General features: G+C 51.6%; 11 protein-coding genes across 11 annotated transcripts; 6 read left to right on the forward strand and 5 right to left on the reverse strand.

Annotated features, from left to right (window-relative positions):
* Positions 1–488: 488 nt before the first annotated feature.
* Positions 489–1,228, forward strand: PpBr36_08464 (uncharacterized protein; the record flags this gene model as incomplete). Its single annotated transcript, XM_029895595.1, has 4 exons — positions 489–646; positions 716–746; positions 850–963; positions 1,139–1,228. Exons 1-4 carry the CDS (start codon positions 525–527, stop codon positions 1,226–1,228), a joined length of 357 nt encoding a protein of 118 aa, XP_029747078.1. The 5' UTR covers positions 489–524.
* A 1,825-nt stretch (positions 1,229–3,053) lies between these two features.
* Positions 3,054–4,953, forward strand: PpBr36_08465 (uncharacterized protein; the record flags this gene model as incomplete). The annotated part of the gene is made up of 2 exons (XM_029895596.1): positions 3,054–4,777; positions 4,845–4,953. The coding sequence occupies 2 exons, from the start codon at positions 3,054–3,056 to the stop codon at positions 4,951–4,953; spliced, it is 1,833 nt and encodes a 610-aa protein (XP_029747079.1).
* Positions 4,954–5,258: 305 nt separating this feature from the next.
* PpBr36_08466 (uncharacterized protein) lies at positions 5,259–6,241 on the reverse strand (the record flags this gene model as incomplete). Its single annotated transcript, XM_029895597.1, has 2 exons — positions 5,259–5,893; positions 5,983–6,241. The coding sequence occupies 2 exons, from the start codon at positions 6,239–6,241 to the stop codon at positions 5,259–5,261; spliced, it is 894 nt and encodes a 297-aa protein (XP_029747080.1).
* A 1,486-nt stretch (positions 6,242–7,727) lies between these two features.
* On the forward strand, positions 7,728–9,719 carry PpBr36_08467 (uncharacterized protein; the record flags this gene model as incomplete). The annotated part of the gene is made up of 3 exons (XM_029895598.1): positions 7,728–7,763; positions 8,310–9,224; positions 9,300–9,719. 3 exons carry the CDS (start codon positions 7,728–7,730, stop codon positions 9,717–9,719), a joined length of 1,371 nt encoding a protein of 456 aa, XP_029747081.1.
* A 1,696-nt stretch (positions 9,720–11,415) lies between these two features.
* On the reverse strand, positions 11,416–11,849 carry PpBr36_08468 (uncharacterized protein; the record flags this gene model as incomplete). The annotated part of the gene is made up of 2 exons (XM_029895599.1): positions 11,416–11,652; positions 11,718–11,849. 2 exons carry the CDS (start codon positions 11,847–11,849, stop codon positions 11,416–11,418), a joined length of 369 nt encoding a protein of 122 aa, XP_029746881.1.
* A 772-nt stretch (positions 11,850–12,621) lies between these two features.
* Positions 12,622–14,137, forward strand: PpBr36_08469 (uncharacterized protein; the record flags this gene model as incomplete). The annotated part of the gene is made up of 5 exons (XM_029895600.1): positions 12,622–12,675; positions 12,774–12,848; positions 12,929–12,989; positions 13,221–13,662; positions 13,738–14,137. Coding segments are annotated over 5 exons (1,032 nt in total), but the record flags the coding sequence as incomplete, so codon positions are not given.
* Positions 14,138–17,282: 3,145 nt separating this feature from the next.
* On the forward strand, positions 17,283–18,831 carry PpBr36_08470 (uncharacterized protein; the record flags this gene model as incomplete). The annotated part of the gene is made up of 6 exons (XM_029895601.1): positions 17,283–17,555; positions 17,659–17,728; positions 17,800–17,817; positions 17,922–17,997; positions 18,056–18,184; positions 18,357–18,831. The coding sequence occupies 6 exons, from the start codon at positions 17,283–17,285 to the stop codon at positions 18,829–18,831; spliced, it is 1,041 nt and encodes a 346-aa protein (XP_029746958.1).
* An 853-nt stretch (positions 18,832–19,684) lies between these two features.
* PpBr36_08471 (uncharacterized protein) lies at positions 19,685–20,515 on the forward strand (the record flags this gene model as incomplete). Its single annotated transcript, XM_029895602.1, has 1 exon — positions 19,685–20,515. One exon carries the CDS (start codon positions 19,685–19,687, stop codon positions 20,513–20,515), a length of 831 nt encoding a protein of 276 aa, XP_029746957.1.
* Positions 19,780–20,494, reverse strand: PpBr36_08472 (uncharacterized protein; the record flags this gene model as incomplete). Its single annotated transcript, XM_029895603.1, is given in 2 exon segments — positions 19,780–19,959; positions 19,970–20,494. The coding sequence occupies 2 exon segments, from the start codon at positions 20,492–20,494 to the stop codon at positions 19,780–19,782; spliced, it is 705 nt and encodes a 234-aa protein (XP_029747641.1).
* A 266-nt stretch (positions 20,516–20,781) lies between the features above and the next one.
* On the reverse strand, positions 20,782–22,466 carry PpBr36_08473 (uncharacterized protein; the record flags this gene model as incomplete). The annotated part of the gene is made up of 3 exons (XM_029895604.1): positions 20,782–21,768; positions 21,841–22,353; positions 22,434–22,466. The coding sequence occupies 3 exons, from the start codon at positions 22,464–22,466 to the stop codon at positions 20,782–20,784; spliced, it is 1,533 nt and encodes a 510-aa protein (XP_029746956.1).
* A 471-nt stretch (positions 22,467–22,937) lies between these two features.
* Positions 22,938–24,010, reverse strand: PpBr36_08474 (uncharacterized protein; the record flags this gene model as incomplete). The annotated part of the gene is made up of 4 exons (XM_029895605.1): positions 22,938–23,491; positions 23,574–23,714; positions 23,788–23,890; positions 23,972–24,010. 4 exons carry the CDS (start codon positions 24,008–24,010, stop codon positions 22,938–22,940), a joined length of 837 nt encoding a protein of 278 aa, XP_029747644.1.
* Positions 24,011–24,072: the final 62 nt, after the last annotated feature.

Genomic DNA, 24,072 nt, shown 5'->3' on the forward strand with positions numbered 1-24,072 from the left:
TGGTAGTCAGCGCACGGATCATCAACCCATCTTGGTGGGGGATTAAGTCAATGTTTACTTTGGAGAATGTGGAGTAACCAGCGGTGGACCAATTCTGAATTTCTGCTCATCACTCAACCAATGCCCCTCAGTTGCGCAAATCCACAATCATTTCTCGGGGAGATATTGCTTTCTCAATTTCGAACCTGTTGCTACTACCTTGGTACCTTGCCTGCCCGCCTTACCAAACCAAACAAACTTACATAACCCCGACAGTGGAAGTCTCGACCTTCTTTTGGACTTGCTTTGTGCCAATCATAGCTCACCCCGTGGACGTCGTCCTGTGCCTTCTACGAATTTCTTCCGCCACACGTGTGCAAGTCTCCGGCTACCATTGTCGCGTGCCCGCCCGACTTCGGACGAACCACGGCTCGCTCAGACTGCACCTGCGTCGGTGGCTGTCCTCAACCACAAAGGGCGCGATCACAAAGGGACGTGCTTCACCCAGTTCCTCTGCAGCGCTCCCCGCACCAACCTCGTTCGCGATGGCAAACTACAATGAAATGGGCATCGATATGGACCGTCGCAACGCCGAACCGCGTCCGTTGACGGATCACGAGCGCGAGAGGTTGGAGGAGTTTCTGGATTCCATTCATTACTCTTCACGGTAAGCTACCAACCGTCAACTGAGACGAAAGTGATGCAACTATGTGTTTGGTGCTGATATGCAAACTAGATATAACGACTCTGAGTACGAGTACAGACACGTAAGTCTGGCATGATTTACGACTATACAACCACCGCACAAGTGAAAAACTGCTGCCTCGTGTATGGGGCAAATGATTAACCAAGGACGGGATATCTGTTTAGGTTCAACTGCCCAAAGCAATGCTAAAAGCCATTCCCAAAGAGTATCATGACAGCTCAAAGGGTACATTGAAACTTCTGTGGGAAGAGGAGTGGCGTGGAATGGGCATTACTCAGGTAAGTATCCTGACATTTTACAGACTCTACGTCTTTAGCGCCTGGGTAGTTACTTACAAGTAACCTTGCTGCACAGAGTCTTGGGTGGGAACATTACGAGGTCCACGAACCGGAACCTCATATCCTTCTCTTCAAGTAAGGACCCGTCTTTTCATCATTCAAGCTTTACATATAGATATCGGCGAAAAGCCGCCGTGAGAAGCTGCCTGGAATTTCAGCTGACCTGAACAGACGCCCACTCAACTACCAGCCGCCGGCCCAGTGATTTGCAACGAGATGAACACTGGGAATGTTTCCGAGAGTAAAGTAGCCGCGACCTACGACCAGCACGAAGAAGACAAGAACGAAAAAAGAACCAACGATTACTGTTACGACATCGCTAAGAAGAAATGTACGGGTATAATGCTATACGAATCTTACGGCCTCATCGGAGAAGAGCAAGATGGACGACGAGAAGCGACGGTCTGGTAACATGCTTGGATGGACTCATTCCCTTTAGAGGAAATCAAGCTAGGTGATGTGCAATCTCTGTTGAGTTTTGTTGCACGGGGGAGGTTCAGCATGCGACTTGCGAATCAGGATTTGCTTTGTATGAACTGTGACACGGCGTTTGGGAGCGATGACACGGTGGGTGCGGCAGCTTTGAGTATCTCAAGGGTGGTAGAAGATGAAAAGGACAATACTGCCAGCTGTCTGGACACGAAGAGTTTGGTGGCCGCTCACGTCTGGCTTCGCAAGACGTTTGGGGGACTAGATTGAGTACCTTATGGAAGCATTGAAAATAAGGCGTTAATTGGGCAATGGAATTAATTGAGGTTGATATAAGAAATGCACTTGACACTTTTGATCATGGCAAGACTGATTATTGAGTGATTAACAACAAGCTTCATGTGACACTCGTGTCAACAGTGGTGCCATATTGTCTGTTAGCTCTCGGCACATTCTGGCATAATGGCCAGACGATCTATTCTTAGACTCGCTTGGCTTGAGCCTCGCTCGGCGGATCACGACGAGGTTCGACGTATCAGATTGCAGGGGAACCCAGGGTCCAACTAAACTCCTGCCCTTCGACATCGTTAAGAGACGGGAAAAAATCCTGAACAATTACTGGCTGAAATTTTAGTTGTCCTCTGGTCGGTGCGGATAGAAGGGAGCAATTGCAGTGCATTGGAATCCTGATCAATCGGTAGATCAACGTGGGGTGGAGGAATCCAAAGGGAATATGGAATTCAGGTACCGGATGTGATTGATGACTTGACAGTTCGGCTGTGGACTGCTGACAAACAGGGGTAATTCCTCCGCCTTGCTTTTTTTGACGCACCATCATCTGCTGATTTTCTAAAGTGGCCACATATCAACAGCAACAAGGAGGCGCTAAGTTGGCGCAGTCTCGTTGTCGTCTATTTGTGGGTATGGTATGGTATGGTATTGTATTTTTTTTTTCTTTTTTTTAGGTACGTATTTCTTTCGTACGTTTAAAAAGCCCACCCATTTGCTTCGAGACCTTGATATATGTGTTCCTATCGATCAATTGGCAGTTTTCTTAGAGAATGAAGACGCTGCCTTCTCATTGTTACCTACAGCAAACGCTACGTTTTGGGGCGACAAATTGGGTCGCCACTTACACGCAACATCGCGTGGTCCACTGAACCCCCAGAACCCAGTGACTCGAAGATTCCGTTTTAGAAGATCGCAAACCCACGAGAGCGCATAACGATCAGGAAACAAAAGCACGGATTTACGCTGTTTGGAATTTCAAGGCACTCTTGCAACCTGTCAATTTGCCAAACTCTATGGAAAATCTCCCCTCTTGATCGGCTATCCGAAACGGGGGTTCGCTTTGTTGCATACGCATTGTTCTCTATTGACTCGAAGCTGTCCTCAGGGTCGGCTAAATATAGTCGATTCCAAACAGATCTTCCGTGGGTGCTTTCTGCCTGACAATACAGCCAAAAAAGGTGGCCCAACAAAATCAATCTTCCTCCCCCAAGGATCGCAGAGACCAGCCACGATGTGGTCTGCGTCGCAACTTTTTTACCTCAGCGTTTTTGCTCTGTTAGGACCCCAGGTCCACTGTCAGATTCCTCAAGATGCTTGTGCGGTACGGCGCAGTCCTTCTCTTTCTACTCATCTCCCTCGGTAGCGCCGCGGGCAATCGGTCTAATAGAACCTACCTTCTCCATTTCCAGATATCACCACGTGCCATAGTCTCGGACGCATGCGCATCATACTCAACCCTCGATCGCCTCAACAGCAATCTGAAGCCGGCCATCGACGACCTCACGAGATCGACCGACTTCTTCTCTCACTACAGACTGAACCTCTTCAACAAAAAATGTCCATTTTGGAACGACGAGGGCGGCATGTGCGGCAACATTGCCTGCGCCGTTGAGACGCTCGACAACGAGGAGGATATACCCGAGGTCTGGCGCGCCAGCGAGCTCGGTAAGCTCGAGGGCCCGTTGGTTGAGCACCCCAACAAAAAGGCCCAGAAGGAGCAGCCGGAGAAGCCGCTACGCGGGAAGCTGGGCGAGGATGTGGGCGAGAGCTGCGTCGTCGAGTACGATGACGAATGCGATGAGCGCGACTACTGCGTGCCTGAAGACGAGAGCGCCTCCGCCAAGGGAGATTATGTCAGCCTGCTGAGAAATCCTGAGCGGTTCACCGGGTACGCCGGGGCCGGTGCCGCCCAGGTCTGGGATGCCATATACCGGGAGAATTGCTTCTCGCGGTCATCGTTCCCGAACGCGCCAAAATCGCCGTCGTCAGGTTTGGGCGGCGACCTCTCGAGCAACAACAAGAACCCGGCTGCCATGGACTTCCGATCCGTTTTGGAGGCGGCGGGGCGGCAGCAGGTTCTACAGGAGAGGCGTGCTGAGGAGCCTAACACGCCGTTTGTGGCCAAGACGGGCCTGGAAGGCGAAGACGAGTGTCTCGAGAAGCGAGTCTTTTACCGCGTCATCTCGGGCATGCACGCGAGCATCAGCATGCATTTGTGTTGGGACTTTTTGAACCAGACGACGGGGCAGTGGCAGCCAAACTTGGCCTGCTATGAGAACCGTCTGCACCGCTTCCCGGACCGGATCAGCAACCTCTATTTCAACTATGCGCTCGTGACGCGCGCCGTCGCTAAGCTCGGCCCGCACCTGTCGGGATATACTTTTTGCACGGGCGACAGGGATCAAGACGCCGCAACCCGCGCCAAGGTCCTGGCGGTCACCCAGGGTGCGGCCAGCGTGCCTCAGACCCTGGATGAGTCCCTCATGTTCAAGAACGGCGAGGGCCCGTCGCTCAAGGAGGATTTCCGGAACCGGTTCCGCAACGTCAGCCGCCTGATGGACTGCGTGGGCTGCGACAAGTGCCGCCTCTGGGGCAAGCTGCAGACGGCGGGCTACGGCACGGCCCTCAAGGTCCTGTTTGAGTTTGACAACGTCCAGAACGACGGGGATATACCGCTTGTTCTTAAGAGGACCGAGCTGGTGGCGCTGTTCAACACCTATGCCAGGCTCAGCTCATCGCTCAGCGCGTTGGGTCAGTTCAGGCAGATGATCGAAGAACGTGAAGGCCTCAAGAGCGTGCAGGACCAAGAGGGGCATGTACCCAAAGAGAGCGAGAAACCCAGCGCCAAGGGCATACCTGATCGGGCGAGGAAGCCTCACCGTGTGATGGAAGACGTCGATAACGAGACCGAGGAAGACTTGCCTCGCTATAAAGAACCTGAGAATCTCACTGAGGAGTTTTATCAGGAGTTGGACAAAGTCTACAGAGTGTTTAAATATGTTATCAAGCAGTGGGCTGCATTCCCAATGACCATGTGAGTATATGTCCTTAACGCCCCATTGTTTGCACCGGTCACTGACTTTCGACTCGTTTACGGATAGTTGGTACATTATCTCAAACGAGGCCACGCGGTTTTGGCAATTCTATCTTGGGTTACCAGTGTCACCACGACAGTGGGCATTCCAACGTCCCAATGTTGATGAGCTATGATTTGAGGATGTAGCTGTTTTGCATTAAATAATTTTTTTTTTCTTTTTGGTTGCATGTGGATAACTTATCAGCACTCACAAGATAAGGAACCTGGGGCGTTATTGGGAGCATGCATGGCTGCAGGTGCTTTCGCAATTTTGCACAAAATAGATGGATTTTTGTTGTTCTGCATCTGGAGTTATCGGGTTTGGATCAAGGTGCACTATCGCGGTGTTTTTAGCCCTTTTTATGACAGTATATATGTCGGAGCTCTAAAGAAACGTTTACTTGGGTTTACATAACAGGACATAATGAAATGTCACACGCTACGCGCCAAAAAGCGATCCGGTCTGTGACCGCTTCTGTCCATACTCGGCCAACGACAAGCTAGTAATGACGTTGCCAATCTTGACCTTGACAGACTCGATGGGAATCTCCATCGCGGTCACCCGATCCTGGAAGCTCTGAAAGACCGCATCTGTTCGAGATTGGAGCAGGCCTGTCACATCAACAAACGACCAAGCAATAGACACATGGAATCGATCCATCGCTCTTCCGCCATCGGAGTACAGCTCCGGCTGACCAAACTCCCTGACCAGCTCATTGCACCTTTCGAGCAGGCGGGTCAGGTCCTGGTTACCGCCATAGCGGCCTTCCTGCACACGCAGGACGAGGAAAGCGCGATTCGAGTCTGGTGACCTGTGCCACGACAACGCAGACGGACGAACGGCGAAGCGCGACAACGATCGCAGCCTGAGTGCGGCTGGGACACGCGACAGGAAAGTGTCCTTTTGTTCCGTGGTCAGCACGAACGGGCGCGAGAGGCTAATGTGCAGCGGCAGCGGGGTGCCTAGATCGCTTGTCAGGAAGCTGTGCAGCTCAGCTCCGGCTTGGTGGTCGTCCGAGCGTAAGGCTGAGACTAAAGAGCTTAGTACATCGCACTGCGCCTGTGAGGGGAACCCTGCGGGTATTTTGTTTATAATTTTGATTGAAAGGTCAGCATTGAACAAGACTTTGGTACGACATAAAAAACCGAAAGGTGGAACAAACATTCGATATAGATGTGACTCGGCCAGTTGCCGACCACGTGAGGAATCTGGCGAGACCGGCCGTGGTGCAGTGCTGGGTCGTCACGGGTGCTGGTGCGAACTGTCGAGGCATACAAGTCATGGAACGAAGCCGGAAGCGGCGGCAACGAGGCTGGCGAGGCTTGCGAGGCTTCAGTGCCGACCCCCAATACTGGCGCCGACTTTGGTACTTCTGTGTCGGCGGCCGAGTCATCATCTGACGAGTAGTCTACTAGGGTCATTGTGATGTGTCATGGCTGGTGGTTCATTTGTGTTCTGTTGCAATTCAGACGAACGGCTGCCAGCTTGTCAGATGCTGATTGCAGATGGATACAGATGCAGATGCAAATATAGAATAGACGCGATCCAATGATAGTTGCAATAGATTTTATCGGTAGTGTGCGCTTGCTTGACTGAGGTGTTATTTACTGCAGTGGTTCGCGACCGTTCCCTCCACTCTAGAATCGTTTTGCGATGCAGGGACTTACTACTTCGTACATACTGCATTTCTTGGCATCTTCTTCCTTACCAAGGGTGCCCTGGTCCTGTCTCGCTTGTTGTCCTTGCATCAGCGGGGCAGCTCCGCCAACTCACTCAACCTCCAAAAAAGCCCTGAGACTCCGCCCAACAAGACTTTTCCTGTTATCTTGACTTTAGAATGAGCTTGCAATCAATATTTTCATGCCAAAGAAGAATTCATGCGGCAAAATTATTCATGCATACCTTTTTAGATTCATATGTCGGATCTAGGAATTTTATTCAATCTGTCTGTATTATGAGCTTACTAACTATTGCACTATGCGCCGACTGGTTGTCGGCACACTGTTTTCTCTTTTCTTTTCTTTTCTTTTTGTTCTGAATGGCGGCTACGTCAATACCGGCCGCATCCCTGTCCCTGGGTAGAAGTTTTTGGGCGGATGACGTAATAACAACAAGGTACTTCCCGCACTTGGCTCTCGCTCTGTACAGCAGATTCCACGAAATGTTCCTCCGTATGACGAGACAGTTTGAATTTAGTACCGAAGATATAGGCTAGGTTAGACTGGCTAGCTGGTCTAGAACACGGCTTTCTCGGTACCTAGCGCGACTTGTCCCCATCATTCAGCTTGCACTCCTTGAATATGCGCCCTTGTAGCTATGAAGCAATCACCTTGGCATTACCCAGGTCAGGTTTCCTTGCCCGGGCAGCTGCGTACCTCCACTGTCGATAGGTAATACCACATCACACATCATGATATGCCCATGTCGCTGGGAAATGCTTCCTGGTGGATTCCAGGCTGCGAGGCTTGGATGCTTATCCACTTGCCTGCACTGCACCTGCAGCCTGCGTCAGTTGGATACCGGTTATATGTAGTAGGAAGGAGTAGGTAAGGTGTATGTACCCGTATCCGGCTCTCCACTGCAGCCGCCCACTCCATAAATCCCTCGCTGTCACCGGCTCCATCTTGCTCTGCCTACCTTGGTTCCTTTCCATAATTTTCACCAAAAAGCTTTCCGCACGGTTACTTGATTCATGCCAATCTCACCGCCGACGACGTCTACAAAAATCCATCCAGTTCCTTGTCAAGAAGCACTGCGAGCTCCTGTTTCTGGTTCCAGTCAATTACCGCCGGCTTTCGACCGGCGCGGTGCCACTTGCATTATCCACTCCAACACGAGGAGAACACTCTCCATCGAGGCGCCGGGAGAAGATTCTATTCCCTAGTCAGACAGCAAACACTTTTCAAAATGTCGAGATCCTCGAGCTCTGTTGACAAGCAATGGGTGAGTTGAACACGAGTTCGTCATTGTCTGCAGTCGTAATTGCACTGTATCACCCCTGGTCCTCATAACAAGGTCTTCCTGAGTGAGCGCAGGACTACTGGTCGGTCACGAGTGCGCCGAATATTCCAAGCCTCTCTTTACGAAGTATTTTGGCTTAATCTCTACATACCGTTATCTACCTACTGTGTAATCTCTCTATGCCTATCATCGACATGCACCGGTCTTTCCTACGCCCATTCGCCAACCAGGGGGTTAGATTTCAACCGGCGTTATTTCAGCCGTGCACAAACTGTCACGTCCCTAGAGATCGGCATCTCCCTGGCATGTCTTGGAGCTTAACAAGGCCTTTGTTATCCACGTATTACATCACTGTCCAACGACTCCAAGAGTTATGTGGACATCCATGCTCATCACCATCATCACCATGATTTTTGAATAAATATTTCAGCCCACCGGTGTCTCTACGGAATTTCTAAGTTTTGGACATCAGTTTCAAAAAGAATCAATTCAAGCTGCTAATACATCATCTCCCATTTCCTCCAACAGGCGAAGAAGTATATTCTCGACCCGTTGACTGCTCCTGAACCCAGTCAGGAGTGCGGACCAGGAAGCTCTTTTGCTAGCCCTACAGGTCGCTCCCTATCCGTCAAAACATCAAAGGACGAGAAAAAGCGCAGGAAGGATATAACCTCGGCGTACCCATCGCCCCCAGCTTCGTCGAGTCCCACTCGCTCAGGCTTTCGATCCCCGCAAAGCCCTGCTTCTGGAATTAATTCACGTTCCTCGCCGGTGCCAGCCAACGACCTAGACCGTGGTAGCAGCAGAAGACCGGCCTTTGGCAGGAGCAGCAGCTCCAACTACGTTTCGAGGCCCAGGGAGTATCCGCCTAGTGCAACCATCGGCCGCAGTCTGTCTCAGTCTGTCCGTCGCCCGCCTGCTAGTCACCAGAACCATCAAGGGGTCTTTCACGATCGCAGCACAAGCAACAATCTCGACAAAGGCAAAGGCCTCACCCGTTCAAACTCGCTGAGTCAACGGTATCCCGGAGACATGTCCCACCGCCCTCTAGATATCATCAAGCGGGATGTGCGCGCGGCTGACCGCGCTCCTCATCTGCGCAAGTCGGGCATGCCACGCACAGACATCATCGACAACTTGGACACCATCGGCGGTACCTACCATCATGGCGGGCCGTTCGATGCGACGTTAGCTGCCAGGAACACTAACAAAATGTACGCGCCTGTCGAGGCTGTCAAGGACTCAAATATGGAAGCAATCAGGGCTACGCCTCGCGAGTTCGTGCAAGACTCGCTCCAGAGACATGTTCCACTGCAAGGCACATCTCAAGTGCCTCCTGGTGCTACCGACTTTTCTGGGAACGTCATGGATTATGAGGAAGGAGCCGATCTCATGCGCGAACGGGATGCAGCCGGTGGCGCTTATAAGAGATGGGATGGCATTGTAAGCTATCTTTCCGCTGCAGCCTCATGTGCAAGCCTTGCAACTCTAGCTGACAGGAAGCAACCAACCAACCAGCCTTATCACCCTAACGACCTGAAAGGCAAGGGGGAGCCCTCGTACACAATCGAGCGCGAGCATAAAGAACAGAAGGCTCGTATGCGCAGAAACACGGCAGCCGGAGAGAATGGCAACGGCAGTTCCGTTATGGAGATGCAGCCACGCCAGAGCCCGTACAGCAGCGGTACCAGTCGCAAGGACCTAGGTGCCCAGGTTAGACAGCGAAGCATCAGCAGTGCTGCCGACGGAGGTGGGCAGCAAGGAGCGTCCTCATCAAGGGCTGACAACCCCTTTGACGACTCCATGGCCATGAACACATCTACAGACAACGGCCTTCGCCGTAGCAATACCACCGGCAACCGGCTAAAGGATGGGCTCAAGCGACGCTTCGGGAGCTTGAGGCGCAAGAAGAACACGACAGATGGTGATTACTATTAAAACCGTGCGATTCGATGTGAAAATTTATGACCCCTAGACATTTTTTTTTTGGTTAATTTTCAGCGCGGTGGTTCCTTCACTATGATCTGATATACATTGGTTTTTGGGATTGTACTTTGCTGAGCTCAAATAACAATAGACGGATGCCAGGCCAAGCAGGATACACATAGCAGAGCTCTCTTTTTTGTTCCCTTAGTATTTAGTGATAATAAAGCAAGCAACGATTGAGTATGGCTCGTGCTAGAATGAAGTGGTTGCGATTTGGTCTCGTCGTCAGCTTGCAGGTGCATAAAACCGTAAGTTAGATAAACGCCGACGAGTCCATGAAAGGTTTAACATCCTAAGAAGCAGAGCAATCATCATTAACAGTCTTGGCGCTCCGAGCATTCTTTCTTGACTAAAACGACGGCTCCCATTATCACCCCTCATTTGACGGTAGCTAGGAGAAAACATAACGCCAGAAACCGTTCTATTTGGTTGGCTAAATCTCTGTGCCAAGGTGAGTGATGCAAAAATATATATAGCGTTGAGTCCTACTTGGAGGCTTTTATAATGGAATACCAATATGATGAATTTGAATAAATCTCGGGGCTACATGGAGGGCTTCCTTATACACCTGGCAGGTAGTTTACAAAATCAATGGAGCCTAAAAGCGTACCAAGTACCGACGACTACTTATATTCTGAGAGGAAGTAATACTTAAGGTCAACAGTCTATTTGTTAAAAAGAGATATGTCAGTTCTGAGATAACAACCCCACCCTTAAACCTATCAGAACTACATCCACTATCCCTCCTGTCTCTCCAACTCCCTCCCTTACGTTACATTCATTATATTGCTCTGCCTTACCCTGCATTGTCATGATCGATGTGAAAATGATTCCATTCTGAGAAGCAGCCGAAGCATCCTTGTCATTATTTGTATGCTGTTTGAAAAGAAATGGTGTTTGTAGCTCTCTTTGCCTCTAGTCTAGAAGTTGCATATTGTGCAATGATACTGGCCCTTGGGACGGCCAGCAGAGTGGTTGTCAAAGATGTGATTATGCTTCTGAGACTCGAGAGGATCCCGGAGTTTCCGAGTTGACCCTAGCAAGATGTCACGTATGTCGCAACGATACTTTTGAAATCCAGCTCGCCTGCTCCGCTCGTTGGCACTTTGCTCCCGGTACTTTTTGGGATTATTTTGATGAAGACGAGCAATGCTGAGACAACACGAGTTTGTCTCACTTCTGCTTCGGCTCGCCGAGGCCCTCTTCTCAGCAGCGATTGTGGCAGGTAGGCAGGGAAATGAGTACATGTACGTTAGGATTTGTCGTTATTTCCATAACAACAAACTACCTTTTCCGTGTTTTCTAGTCATACGATTTCAGCAAGATTTATATCCTGAATGAAAACGTCCTCGTTTTGAGAGTCAAGTTACTCCTTAATCGCAAAAGTCTATGTTGGCATCCTGAGAGCTTTCTTATAAATGATACCGTCTCCGTCTAGAACAAGTTCTACACAGTTGATATCAGGCCTTTTCTTCTTTTATATCCAGTCTGGGTGGTCATCAGACCGGTAGTGTTCCACGCTCTTTACCAACCTAAAGCAGTGCGTGGCTCAGAAAGATTAGCTTCAGCGGTAATCGAGATGGTTCTATCAGCGTCTTCCTCCGAGGGGTGGAAGCCGCTATCATGTTCTTCTGTCACGGGAGCAGTCTCAACGACTTGCCAAGGGCGCTCTCCAGCAGGTCCAGGTCGGCGACGCTGTGGTGCGCGTAATACCTCGATGGTGCTGCAAGATGACCTCGCCATCGCCCATCTCGCCGGCTGCCCCCTGAACGTTAAAAGCCGCCTCAGCCGCTCCGTCGAGGCTGAGCAGCTCGTGGGAGCCCAGTGACACCTGCAGGTGCCCGTCCAAGTTGGATCCGGAATCGTCCTCCCGGGTGTGAAATTTCTACGGCGATGACGTACGAAACATTGCTTTGCTCCTCGATCGATAGTTCCACCACCTTACCTTACCGGCCCCCATCGTCGCCCCAGCACCAGGTACCGCCGGACCAGCCCTTCAACACGTGTCGTGGCTAATGCACGTTTACGGAGCCTGGGAAAACCCTGTCCGTCATGATCACGCAGACTATCTCCGATGGCCATTTCGATTCTTGAAACGAAAACAAAAGCGTATTCTGGCGCCTGTAGGTAAAAGCGTCTCGGGGCCGGGAGCGCGGTACTGAATCCGGCAGTTGGTGTGACTGCAGGGATATGCCGAACTCACAGACGAAATGTTGGCAACAGTAGTTGTATTTTCTTTCTCAAAACTGCGCTGCATGGAGTCCAACGCTTGATTCAATCTTGAACTATAAGGAGAGCTGGCTTTTCAAGGCAACCTTCCTCCCTATAGTAAAGTAAGTGTATTGGGAACAGCCTTCTTCTAAATTTGTTTCAGCCAAGCCCAGGCTACGCCTGACACTTCATGTACTCTAATACTATATAGAGTGAATGAAGCGGCGAGTCGAATGGGCGTGCGAGGTCGGACAGAGGTGCAATTTTGGGTTGTTTGGCCATGACTGAGTGCCAGGAATAACTTCGTCTGATGAAGTTATTAGATATGAACAAAAGAAAGAAAGAAAAGAAAACAAAGCTGGGGTTAGGGTATAACGTAGCGCCCTTTTCAGCGATCGCTCTGGGGTTGCAGGGATCAGGGCTTGTTCGGCTGTTCAGGAACCTCAACTGAATGAACCTCGGCTGGGTTTTCCCCACCTCCACTCACTTGCCGGCACGGCACTGTTGTTGTTGTTGTTGTCTGTTCAGTTTCAGTGGTTGCAAATTTGTTGCTTCAGTACTCAAAGATCACATCCTGTTCTTTTTGGTCAAAGTAAATTTGGTCTGTTTAATCATTTATCAAGTATATATCGTCTTTACCCAGATTCGTAGCAAATCCTCCATCATGAGAGGAATTCAAGTCGCTCAATATGTCAAGGTAAGAGAGACGTCAAACATCACCTATTCTCATGCGTCATCGCATATTCGGCATGAGCTATTTCACTGACACTTGACGCGCTACCATCACTTTAACAGGGACCTGAGGAACTCAAGGTGTCGGATCTCCCTGACCCTGTGCCTAAGCCCGACCAGTACTTGATTGAAGTCCATGTAAGCAACGCAATTGCGCTTGCGTACTCCGCTTTGCATTGTATAGGTAGTGAGCGGAAGCTTACCTGCACCAAACTTAGGCTGCGGCGGCAAACTTTTTCGATATTCTCCAAATTCAAGGAAAATACCAACTTCAGCCTCGTACGTACATTCCCTCGACGGATGATGCCTCGAGTCACGTGAGACCCTTAAGACAAGAATCCCTGCCTCCCTCTGAGTCTATTGGGAGCGGGCGCTAATCAGTCCGACTTTGTCCATGACACGCCTGACAGGCGATTGTGGACTTGGGACTGATTAAGGACTGGCCAACTGCCGATTGACTCCAGAAACCTCCTCATTCGTCTTCAGACTTTACTAACACGAAAAATACAGCTCTCCCCTGGGTTTCAGGATTCGAGTTTGCTGGTGTGGTCATCTCGACACCTTCCAACAGCAAATCGCCTGCTTTCCCCGTGGGAACCCGCGTTTTCGGTGCCTCCCAGGGCGCCTATGCGACAAAGGTCTGCGCCCTCGAGGCCGCCCTGCTCGAGGTGCCGGATGGCTGGTCTTTCCGAGAGGCGGCTGGCCTCTTCGTCACAGCCCCGACCTCGTACGGTGCCCTGGTGGTGCGCGCGCAAATCAAGGCGGGCGACTATGTGCTCGTCCACGCGGCTGCCGGAGGCGTCGGCCTCGCGGCTGTGCAGGTGGCAAAGGCCAAGGGCGCAACAGTCATCGCGACGGCCGGTACCAAGCGGAAGTTGGAGGTTGCCAAAGCCTTTGGGGCGGATTATGCCATAGACTACCGGGCCGATGACTGGCCTGAACAGGTCAAGAAGTACGATAACCTCCGCGCACAAACCGACCTCTGTCTTCGATGATATTATCACGCAGAAGCTGACAGACAAATCAGACTGACCCCCAAAGGCCGTGGTGTGGATATCGTCTACGACCCCGTCGGCCTGGTCGACAAGAGCACCAAGTGTATCGCCTGGAACGGCCGCATCCTCATCATCGGGTTCGCCGCCGGCTCGATCGAGAAGGTGCCCATGAACAAGGTGCTTCTGAAGAACATCTCGCTGGTTGGAATCCACTGGGGAGCCTACACCCTGCACGAGCCGGCCAAGATCGGCGAGGTCTGGGACGGCATCCGAGACATGATCAAGAAGAAGCAATTCCGCGGGACCGAGTTCACAGACAAGGAATTCGTCGGGCTCGAGTCCGTACCCGATGCGCTGATTGCTCTCGGGAGCAGGGACACCTGGGGCAAGGTTGTGATTCGGATTCCGCAGGGATCGTCGGGTAAATTGTGAGAACGGCTGTACTCTAGTGTATCGTAGTGGCTGTTTGCGAGATTCTAGACTAGGAACCGGACAGCTTGACAGCCGGGCTGGGTCTAGAATCTCAATCTAATCTCTAGTCAAGAGGGGCCTTTTTGGGATGGATAGCTAAATCGAGTGGACGGAGGACCAGGGGGTGCAAAAAAGACAAGGGGCAGGAAAATCATCCGATCAGCAAGCCGAGGGTGCAGGTGTATCAAGCCAGAAATTAAGGCTCTGGAAGTGCAGAAGCTTTTCTGTTTTTCCTGTTATCGACGTTTTGTGACTCGTTTGTACGTTAATTTTGCCCCCTTATTTTGACACAGGCAGGCAGGCAGGCATCTTATTTACCTTTTTTTTTATTTTTATTTTTATTTTTATTTTTTGCTTCTGTATCTGTATCCTTTTTCGTCTTGGTGGTTTACGTCACTATATGCTTGAGGCTAAGCGTATTGGAAACCTAGTTCGTGAATTGAAGAGGCATCGAATAGATTTTGAGAGATGCCTAATTAACGGTCATGGGTTTCAATTGCCATAACCTGGACCAGAGCACGAAGGTGATTTGTTGTTCGTAGTTACAGAAAGAGATACATGCATGAGGGCGGCATTTTCCGTTGGGCACAAAATACCCAAGAGTGGCAGGCCAGCAAGTTTTTAGTGGGGGTGTCATCCTCCGCAGGGCCCCATAGACTACTGGCAGATCCTAGGCGGGCCGCATTTTTCGTTAACTTTGACGGTGCCCCTCACTTGCACGGATGGGGAAAGGAAGTCGTGCGAGAAAAGAAAAGAGAGGGGAAAAACAAAAAAAGGCGAGAAGCAAAACAGAGTTGATAAAACAGGCAAAGTTACGTCGAGAAAAGAGTTGAAAGGCGTCTAGGCCTGTGCGCATACAGTCAAGCTTTGTTTGATAAAATGCTTGGTTCCAGATGAAGCGAATAATTACCTGGCGGTAGATATTCCCTCAATTTCTTTTCCCTTTTTCCCCCTTCTTTTTCCTTTGCGGTTGGTCCACCATTCAACATTCAACCGTGAGGTGCAGACGAGACAGCAGAGGACCTTTAGCGCACCCAGTCCATTGGGTCATGGATGCAGGAACCACACAGCCGCAGAAAACAAAAGCCGGTCCCAAGGCAACGGAACGGGGCCATAACCCAAGCCCCCAAGCGAGTCAAGTTAGTTCCCACCCCAGTGACATGGACGTGAGGGAGGGGGTTTAGCTTCGAACTACCAGGGCTAGCCACCCCCGATTAGCTTCTACGCGCGCCTGTCAGTGGGAGAAGCTGAAGCCTAGCGTGTCTTTTCCAAGGGAGCAAGATAGAGCTAGCAACCTAGGCAGTTTAGTGTCTGTGTGGTTTGGGTTTTCTCGGCAGGCGTCTTTTCTCGTCGGGCAAAATTGGGAACTCTGATTTTTTTTTCTTCCCTTCTATTAATGCGCATCTCTTTAGTTGCCCAGTCTCAAACCGTGCCAATCCTGAAAACGCATCTTTTGACAGCTCAAACAAACATCCCGATTTAAGCACGGGATGAAATTGGAGGGGGGAAGACAAAAAAAAAAAGTGCCGAGCGGGATGCCGTGCAGCCAGCCATCTCGAGTTCGGATCTCACTCCATCTCAGACCCGACCCCACTGTAAAGTACCAAGGAGTGCACTGATCAATATTCGTCAATCGTACCAGAATTTCCCCCAGGCTTATTTTGTTGAACTCCCCAAAACTGCAAGAAGAAAAAAAAAGGAAAAGAAAAAAGCCACCTTGGGGCTCCATGCCCGCCTAAGACAATTAACGACAGCCCACTTCTCTACTACTTGGATCGGGCCGAGCCAATAATCACCAGCATGGAGCAGGCTCCGACCCTCAAGGCTTATCGGTAGTCGGGGCGGGGTCGTTTTGGCTTTGAACCTTGCAAAGTCCCTTGAATAAGAAGAAAAAGGAACGCCAGAAAAAAAAAATAACAGAATTAAAAAAAAAAAGAGAGCCCAGAGAAATAAACAGGATGAACGGACAGAACACGCATTACCTCACATCACTAAGCTTGTTGTCAGCCAACTTGCTCCAGCATGATGCATGTTCGGGGGCCCTTGTCGCTTGCTGTGCTTGCGCTGCATACAAACAGGTCAGCCCGCCGCCACGGTTCATCTGCTTTCCGCAACTCTGGTTCGGTCCAAAGCCACGCGAGTTGCTTTCGCAGTCCTGTTTCTCCTCTGTCCACTTTTCTTCCATGTCTTTGTCTAGGCACTGCGTATGATTCCGTATCGATTTGATCGATCGGCAATAAGTAAGTAGCATTGTCTGAGTGGGTAGTGCCCGACAACGACCGAACGTTTACCTGTTTTTTTTTCTTTTTTTTTTCTCCTATTTTCCGCTCTGCTTGGTGTCTGACTTGATGAAACCAAAATCATTCGTCTTTTGAGTTGCTTGCTTCGCCCTGTCTCAAGATGAGCAGCAGGGCAAGCTTTGTTTTTCTTGTTCTTGTTTGTTTCCCTCAGAAGGCCACGAGAGAGAAGGAACGCAGCTTGCAGCCATCTTTTGGTTCGCAATTGCATCCCTACACCGATGCTTTCCTGGGCTAGCAAGGATGGATCCCATATCATCGATGGATCCTTGCATCATCCATCTGATGGACCCTCCGACCGGACCCAGACAGAGCTCGATCATTTTAATAGTCTGCCTGTCGGGGCTTTGTGATCCGACCTTTCTTCTTTAATGGACCTGACCCATCATTTTTTTCCCACTTTGTCTGTTTCCATCTGCCCTTTCTCGACCCTTCGCCACCCTAACGTCCCGTATCGTCATCTCAACGGTCTCAGACCCCTCCCCTGAGGCTTTCCTAGAGCAGAAACGGTGGCTTGACTAGCCTACCCATACCTTGGACGGGATCGCGACAAAGTTGTCTGCCCACTCCCACCGCTCTCCGCACTCTTTTTCGACTTTAGGACAGAGCTCCCCGCTCGTGGCTTACGGATTTTCAAGGTCCATACGCCGAGTCAGAGGACCACAAGACCAACAAAGGGCTGGCTTCTGTGAAATAAATCAAACCTCGTTTCGAGCAAACGAGAGCGACATCGTCCGAGTTACTTACCCATCGACTGGACAGAAACCTGCCCTGCTTGGCTGTCATCTGACGGCCAGCTCGCCGGCGGGATGGAAGAGGAAGAAGTCCTCCCAGACGCAGCGACGCAAGAATCCATGGCCTCGTCGTCGATCTTGTCAGCTACGAGCCCGCTCGAGGCGGCGCACAGCTCTGATATTGATGTTGTGCAGGCGTGGGAGAATCTGCTCTCCGCCCCGGAGGAGCATCACTTCGAGAATGGACGCCGCTATCACATGTTTCGACAGGGACGTTACCCGATACCCAACGACGAGGATGAGCAGGTGAGGGAGGATATGAAGCACGCTATGCTACTCGAGTTGACGGTCAGTCTGCGAATTCCAATCCCCGGCTCCAGACCTACGAGGGCTATCATTTTTTTTCTTCTTCCTCTTCTTTCATTCGACCAGAGGCTGATGTGCAACTCAGGGTGGAAAATTATTCTACGCTCCCATCGGCGACTCTCCTGAAAGGATCATGGATATTGGCACTGGAACAGGTAAGCCAACATTTTTTTGTAGAACTGCATGAAAGCCGTATGTTGGGCTATCAGCTGACATGAAACTTTAGGCATATGGGCAATAGACGGTAGGACTACCCACGCATGATGTTATTTGCTTGTTCCGTCTTCTCTTGCAGCTTCTTAACCTTCTCGAATTTCAGACGAAAATTTAACCTTAAAACCAATATAGTTGCGGATGTATATCCCGGAGCGGAGGTCCTAGGGACCGATCTTTCTGCAATACAGCCGGACTTGGTTCCACCAAAGTAAGTTCTATAGATAGATTACCTATCTTGGAGAATGGATTACTGATCACTTCCACAGTGTTCATTTTGTCGTCGATGACGTCGAAGACCCCGAGTGGCTCAATGGTTCCAACTGGGATCTGATACATCTACGCATGGTGTCGGGCTCGTTGATCGATATACAGGGGGTTTTCAACCGATGTTACGAGTACGTGACCTCACCCCCGCGCATACCTTCCACCAAAGCAACGCACGGATATGTCATTTTCTCGTGCCTAGAACCCATATCGATCCCTCGGCTGGGATAAGAAACGTTCAGCGAAGCAGTTTTCTTTTTCAAACATGCAACAACAACTGACCCGAATTTCCCCCTTTGACAGACACATAAAGCCCGGAGGATGGATCGAACTTCAGGACATGCATGCGTTTCCGCAATGCGATGACGATACCATGAAGCCGGACGACTTTCTGCTGGCATTTTATTCAATGGTCCACCAGGCCTTTAATGCGCTCGGTATGGACCACCGGCACCGACCCAAGGAGATGAAAAACTACCTCCAGCAGGCAGGCTTCACCAACATCAAATGCATCGTAAAGAAGACGCCGATCGGCCCCTGGGCCAAGGGAGACCAGCTGCAGCGCATCGGCGAGTGCATGAAGTACGCCATCTACGATCTGCTCCCGAGCTTCGTCAAGCCCCTCGAGGCCATCGAGATCTCGAGGGTTGAGGCCGAGGTGTGGTTCGTAAAAGTGAGGAAGACGCTGGAAGACAACTCCATACATAGGTATTTCAACTACTATTTCTGGTATGCGCAAAAGCCAATCCCGGAAGAAGGGACACCAATCCAGAGTTGAGCAGCGGGGGTATAATGCGAGGAAATGGGTCTGGAATGATTTGTGTCTCGCTTTGGGACTGGCATGGTTAAAAGGGGCGGTGGCAGGGTGGTGGCGTGTCTTTTTTATTTTTTATTTTATTTTTTAATCTTTTTCCTTGTCTGACTTTTTATTGGCGACATCTTGGTGGCATGGACGGAGTTGGCGGCGTCCTTTTTGGATATCTCTTTTTATTTCTCCTCTCAGCCTGGCCATATCAAAGCACAAGTTTCAAAGGTTTACAATTGTGACTAATATGACTGCATGGGAACATGGCATGGTACCACCACTTGCTGTGATGCACCATCGATGGAACTTGAACTTTACACGGCATGATTTTCCAGATGAGCCTCATGAGCCTACAGTCATGTGCATTACTCCGTGCCAAGGTTCACAGGCTTGAAACAAGGCTGAATATGGTTTCGTTTGCACCACTTGCTGTAACATGATGTAGATTGTGAGCCGCATATCTGGGGTTACACCTCAGGGGGGTACTTGAAGTCCAGGGGTGGCCATTACATAATCAATGGACTGGACGTCACAGTCACAGCTCCTGGAGCTTTGCGGTTGGCGCGAAGCTTCAACCGAAAAATCGCCCCACCGCGTGTTTCTCGACAGAATTGCTAAGCAGTGTTTCGATTGCTATACTTGTTAGCCAGTCTTCACCCTATCAACCCGAAAGAAAAAAAAACAAGGGGAACAATAAGAGAAATCGAAGCGAGAAAAGAAGAAACGAAACCCGTCAAAGCTTGAAAATCCCACTCCGAGAGCTCGGGCCCGCCGAGCAAAAAGAAAACAAAAAAAAAAAAAACAAAACACGCAAAAACCAGTCAAGATGGCATCCCCAAGCGTGGCCAAAATCGCCGACGCGATGCTGGCGCACTCTGCGCCCAAGTACAGCTTCTCCTTCACGCCGTTCCTGCAGCAGACCTACCAGCACAGCCTGCCGGCGGACCGACCGATATGCAAAGTGTACGCGTCGGGCGGCAACTGCCCGAACGGCACGCGGTGTCTGGAGCGGCACGTGGCGGACCCGTCCCAGCCCTCGGCCAACGGGCCAGGCGGATACGGGGGCGGGAAGCGCGACGGGCCGGCGTTCAACAGCCTGGTCTGCAAGCACTGGCTGCGCGGGCTGTGCAAGAAGGGCGACGGGTGCGAGTTCCTGCACGAGTACAACCTGCGCCGCATGCCCGAGTGCAACTTTTACATCCGCAACGGCTACTGCCAGAACGGCGAGGAGTGCCTGTACCTGCACATCGACCCGCAGAGCAAGCTGCCGCCCTGTCCGCACTACGACCAGGGCTTCTGTCCGCTCGGCCCCAGGTGCAGCAAGAAGCACGTCAGGCGCAACCTGTGCCCCTACTACCTCTGCGGCTTCTGCCCCGACGGCAGGCTGTGCAAGCAGGGCGCCCACCCGGGCTGGAATCCCAAGCTCGACCCGCCGACCGTCAAGGTCGAAAAGCAGGTTGGCGAGGACGACGCCCTGGGCTTTGCGGCGGCGAGGGGAGGCGCCTACGATGATCACGAAGACAGCGACAGGGGTGGTCAGCAGAGGGGTGATAGGAGGGGAGGCTATGGGCAGCGGGATGGCAAATTTGGCGGTGGCGGTGGGAGGGGTGGTTGGAGAGGCCGCGGCGGAGGTCATAGGGGTAGGGGACGGTACTGAAATCTTTTGTTCAATCACGCATGCGTCACGGGGTTATTTGGCTTCAAAACTTCATCTGTACACGTTTGGCGTTTGGGGGGGAGGCGTGGCTTGCTTTATTAATTTTTAGAGAGTGGCGTTTTTATACCATGGCAGCAAATCACTCTGATCCAAAATGTGATGCAATCTTTCTGCTCACGCATCTCAGATCCTACCTAGATACTTGTCTCTGCTAGTCAATGACTTATCAGATCGTGTACTTGCATTCAAAACATCCTCCTCATCGACTATACCGGGGCTCTCCAAGGGTTGGAGTCAGTGGCCTCGCCACCCAGTGTGCTCCCGGACACGGCGATAAAGTCACCGTTCTCGCTCCCAGACCTTGGAGAGTTCTCCGCCGAAGCGGGTTGCCATGCCGCGAGGTCGTCGACCTTTCTCACGCCCATCATCCATGCCACCAACCCGCGCGGTACCCAGCGACCGACAAAGCCGTAGAGGTCAGCGCCGAGACCGACGCGCACCAGCGTCGGCGGCTGCGCGCCTCCCGCGGTGTGAATAATGTCAAAGACGGTGTTGTGGAGTTCCCTCAACGAGGTGCCGCGCAGGCCGCGGAAGACGGTGCCGGAGCCGACGGTCGCGGAGCCGGCTAGGGCGTTGAAGTTGCGGCCGTAGGCGTGGCGCGCCCCCTCGGGCCAGGACGCCTCGGATGAGCTGTCCGACGATGGTGGCATCAGAGCAGCACGCGCCGTGGCCGCCGCTCCGGCTTGCGCCGACGGCGTGAAGCTGGCAAAGTCAAACGTCCCCAGTTGCACGTGCGTGACGGGGATTGAGAGCGGACGGAGCTCTGCCGTCAGAACCTCGGTGAAGGCCGACAGAGCGGAGCAGACTGTGGCCTCCGGGGCGTGGAAGGGCGGGTTGATGGAGGAGATGATGGACGGAGTGAATACGAGGACCTTTGGAGGGGAGTGGCTGCTGGTCTTTGATACCTTTCCATCCGGGCCGATCTCTGGTTCTGGTGGTTGCGTCGATAGTCGCGCTGTCAGAAGGGGCAGGAAAGCCTGTATGGTGAGGATGGGGTGAAGGAGGTGGGTGTTGAAGAGGTCGGCAAAGCTTGATGGTGGTATAGTGGCGATGGGGGAGGTCTGATAGCTGAGAGATGGTACGAGGATGACCGCTTTGAGAGTTAGGTAGTTGGCTTTCGCTTTGGATACGGGTGCATGGGGTGTTTGGAGATATTGGGCAAAATGGTCGATCGAAGCCCCTGCGCTCGGAGGCTATGGATGGAAGCAGTCGGTTAGTATAGTCGTTCTGCGAAAATCAAGCCTGATTCCACCCAGGAAACCTACATCTGTAATGTCGATAGACAAAGGTTTTATGTCCAACCTCGACAAGTTGCGCACCATGGCCTCATCTTCGACCGAGTTGCAAACAATGTAAACGATGTGGCCTCTCCTCTCCAAGTCCAGCGCGAGCGCCTTGGTCAGCGGCAAACTAGGTTTGCCCGCAACCACAACGACCTCCAAGCGGCCGCCGTTACGGGCACGCTTCGCCCGTCGCGTCTTGCGGCAAAAGTGGCTGCGCCGGTAGCACTGGTACATGACAGTGCCCGTGGCAAGCACGATCAAGCCCGTCAGCAGCTTGTGTCTGGAAACCCAGTCTTCAACCTTTTCGTACGTAGACTGTGGCACCATCTGTGCGGAAAAACGCGACGGGGGCGGGCGCGGCCGGACAGACTCGGGGATCCATTGGGCCGACGAGAGCTGTGTGCGTAGCTGCCCAGCCAAATGTTCGACGTGCTTGTCGATGTAATCGGCGACGTCGCCCGAGTATCGACGGACTTCGTTGGGAATAGAGGACAGCTGCGTGTGAAAAAGGTAGTTAGTAGGGTTATCAAGCGATGTCGCATTCTCATATGGGATGCACCATGGACGCGACTTACAACGTCGAGAAAAACTTGGTCGTCTGCAGACATTTTGTGCTGTGTCTGGTGATCGGAAAATCACAGCATTAATATACTCTGAAGATCATGAAAATGCCATGTGCTTGAGTTCCCGAGTAGTTGCTCTCTTCCCGTCTAGGATGGAGTCGTCGAGTCGTTGGTTGTCGATAGAAAAAAAAAATATGGCTTTCCCCTTTCGACTGATCCTGATGAATGATACAAATATGGGTCATCCGCCTTTTGTCGAAGAACTTGTGAACTTGCTATCGTAATCGCGTTCCCGCTCAGCCATTAAAGTGGAGAATATCTGCAAACACGTCATTTCGGGGGGTCCGGTTCCGTAGTGGGGCCGGCAGGGTCCCGGCATAGCTAAACTTGTTGCCGCATTAAGTCCAAGTTAGGTACCTAATGGTGGTACTGATGTTACGGTCGCACACTTGTAATTACCGCTGGTCTATATCTATGCCGGGCTCTCCCGCAATCTTGAACCATGGAGACCCTTTACTACAGCTTTCTCGCCAGAACTCTCAGTCGCACGTAGCTAAACATGTAACCACCGCCAGGTTTGGCGCACACTTTTTCAAGAACTTCAACCACCTCGCGGATGCATTCTTCTCTCTGATCCTCTTGCACCGCATCGAAAAACTGCTTCGCCATTAGCCGGATCCACGCATCCACACCACCCGCGTCGGCCGTCGTCGGCCTCCAGACGCGCTCCATTCTTTCAATCGTCCACCCTCCCACTGTGTTTTCCATCATTTGCCGCATCCAGTCTTCGTCCGGGAAGAACCAAGGGCTCGCTTCGACGGCGCGGGCGAGGCCAATCCGACGGCCCACCGCACTGAATATCCCGGCTTTGAGCTCTGACACGTTTCCCAGGCCGCCCATCTCAAAGGCAAACGTGCCTCCCGGAACCAAGGCGTTTTTCACTCCGACAAAGAACTGCTCGCGTTTGTCCTCCGGTCGGAGGATCCAATGCATTGCCGCGTTGGAAAAGACTTTGTTAAAGGTGCCCCCTTGAAGTTCGGGCTTGTTGACCAGATCCGTGGCGTCGCACACTTTATGTTCCAGAAGCAGTAAGTATCGTGCCATAGGACACCTTGGTCGGCTGATCGAAGTATACTGCATGAGTTTACATACCTTCGAATGTGCAATTTTTGAGGCCAGCATCTGAAGCAGCCTCCATGGCTGTTCCGATCATTGAGGCGGAACTGTCAATCCCGTGAAGGCGTCCACGACCCTGGGCCACTATTTGGGCAATCTGTATGTCTAGGACGCCGTCTTGCAGGTTACTGTCAAGTTAGTGTTTGGCTATACGAATTGAATCAAGTACCTGGTAGATCAGGCAACTGACCACCACATCCAATGTCGAGTATCTCATCGTCTTTCTGAGGATTAAGCCATTTCATTATCTCCACAGCCAACTTGGGGACGAAAGAAGCTGCATTTTGGTATTCCTGATAGAGCCATTAGCGACCGGCATAGGTAAGTGGACAGGGAGGTGGGCTCAGATTTGAAACCAGAGTGGAATCGCCTACCTTGGATGACCAATTGTCTTGTTGTTTCGTCTCTGTCATGGCGTTTATTGATCGTTGATGATACGCTGGGAGCAGGGCAACGACGAGTGCAGAAATGGGCA

The sequence above is a fragment of the Pyricularia pennisetigena genome, chromosome 5 (genome assembly GCF_004337985.1).
Source record: "Pyricularia pennisetigena strain Br36 chromosome 5, whole genome shotgun sequence".
NCBI classification, from domain to species: domain Eukaryota; kingdom Fungi; phylum Ascomycota; class Sordariomycetes; order Magnaporthales; family Pyriculariaceae; genus Pyricularia; species Pyricularia pennisetigena.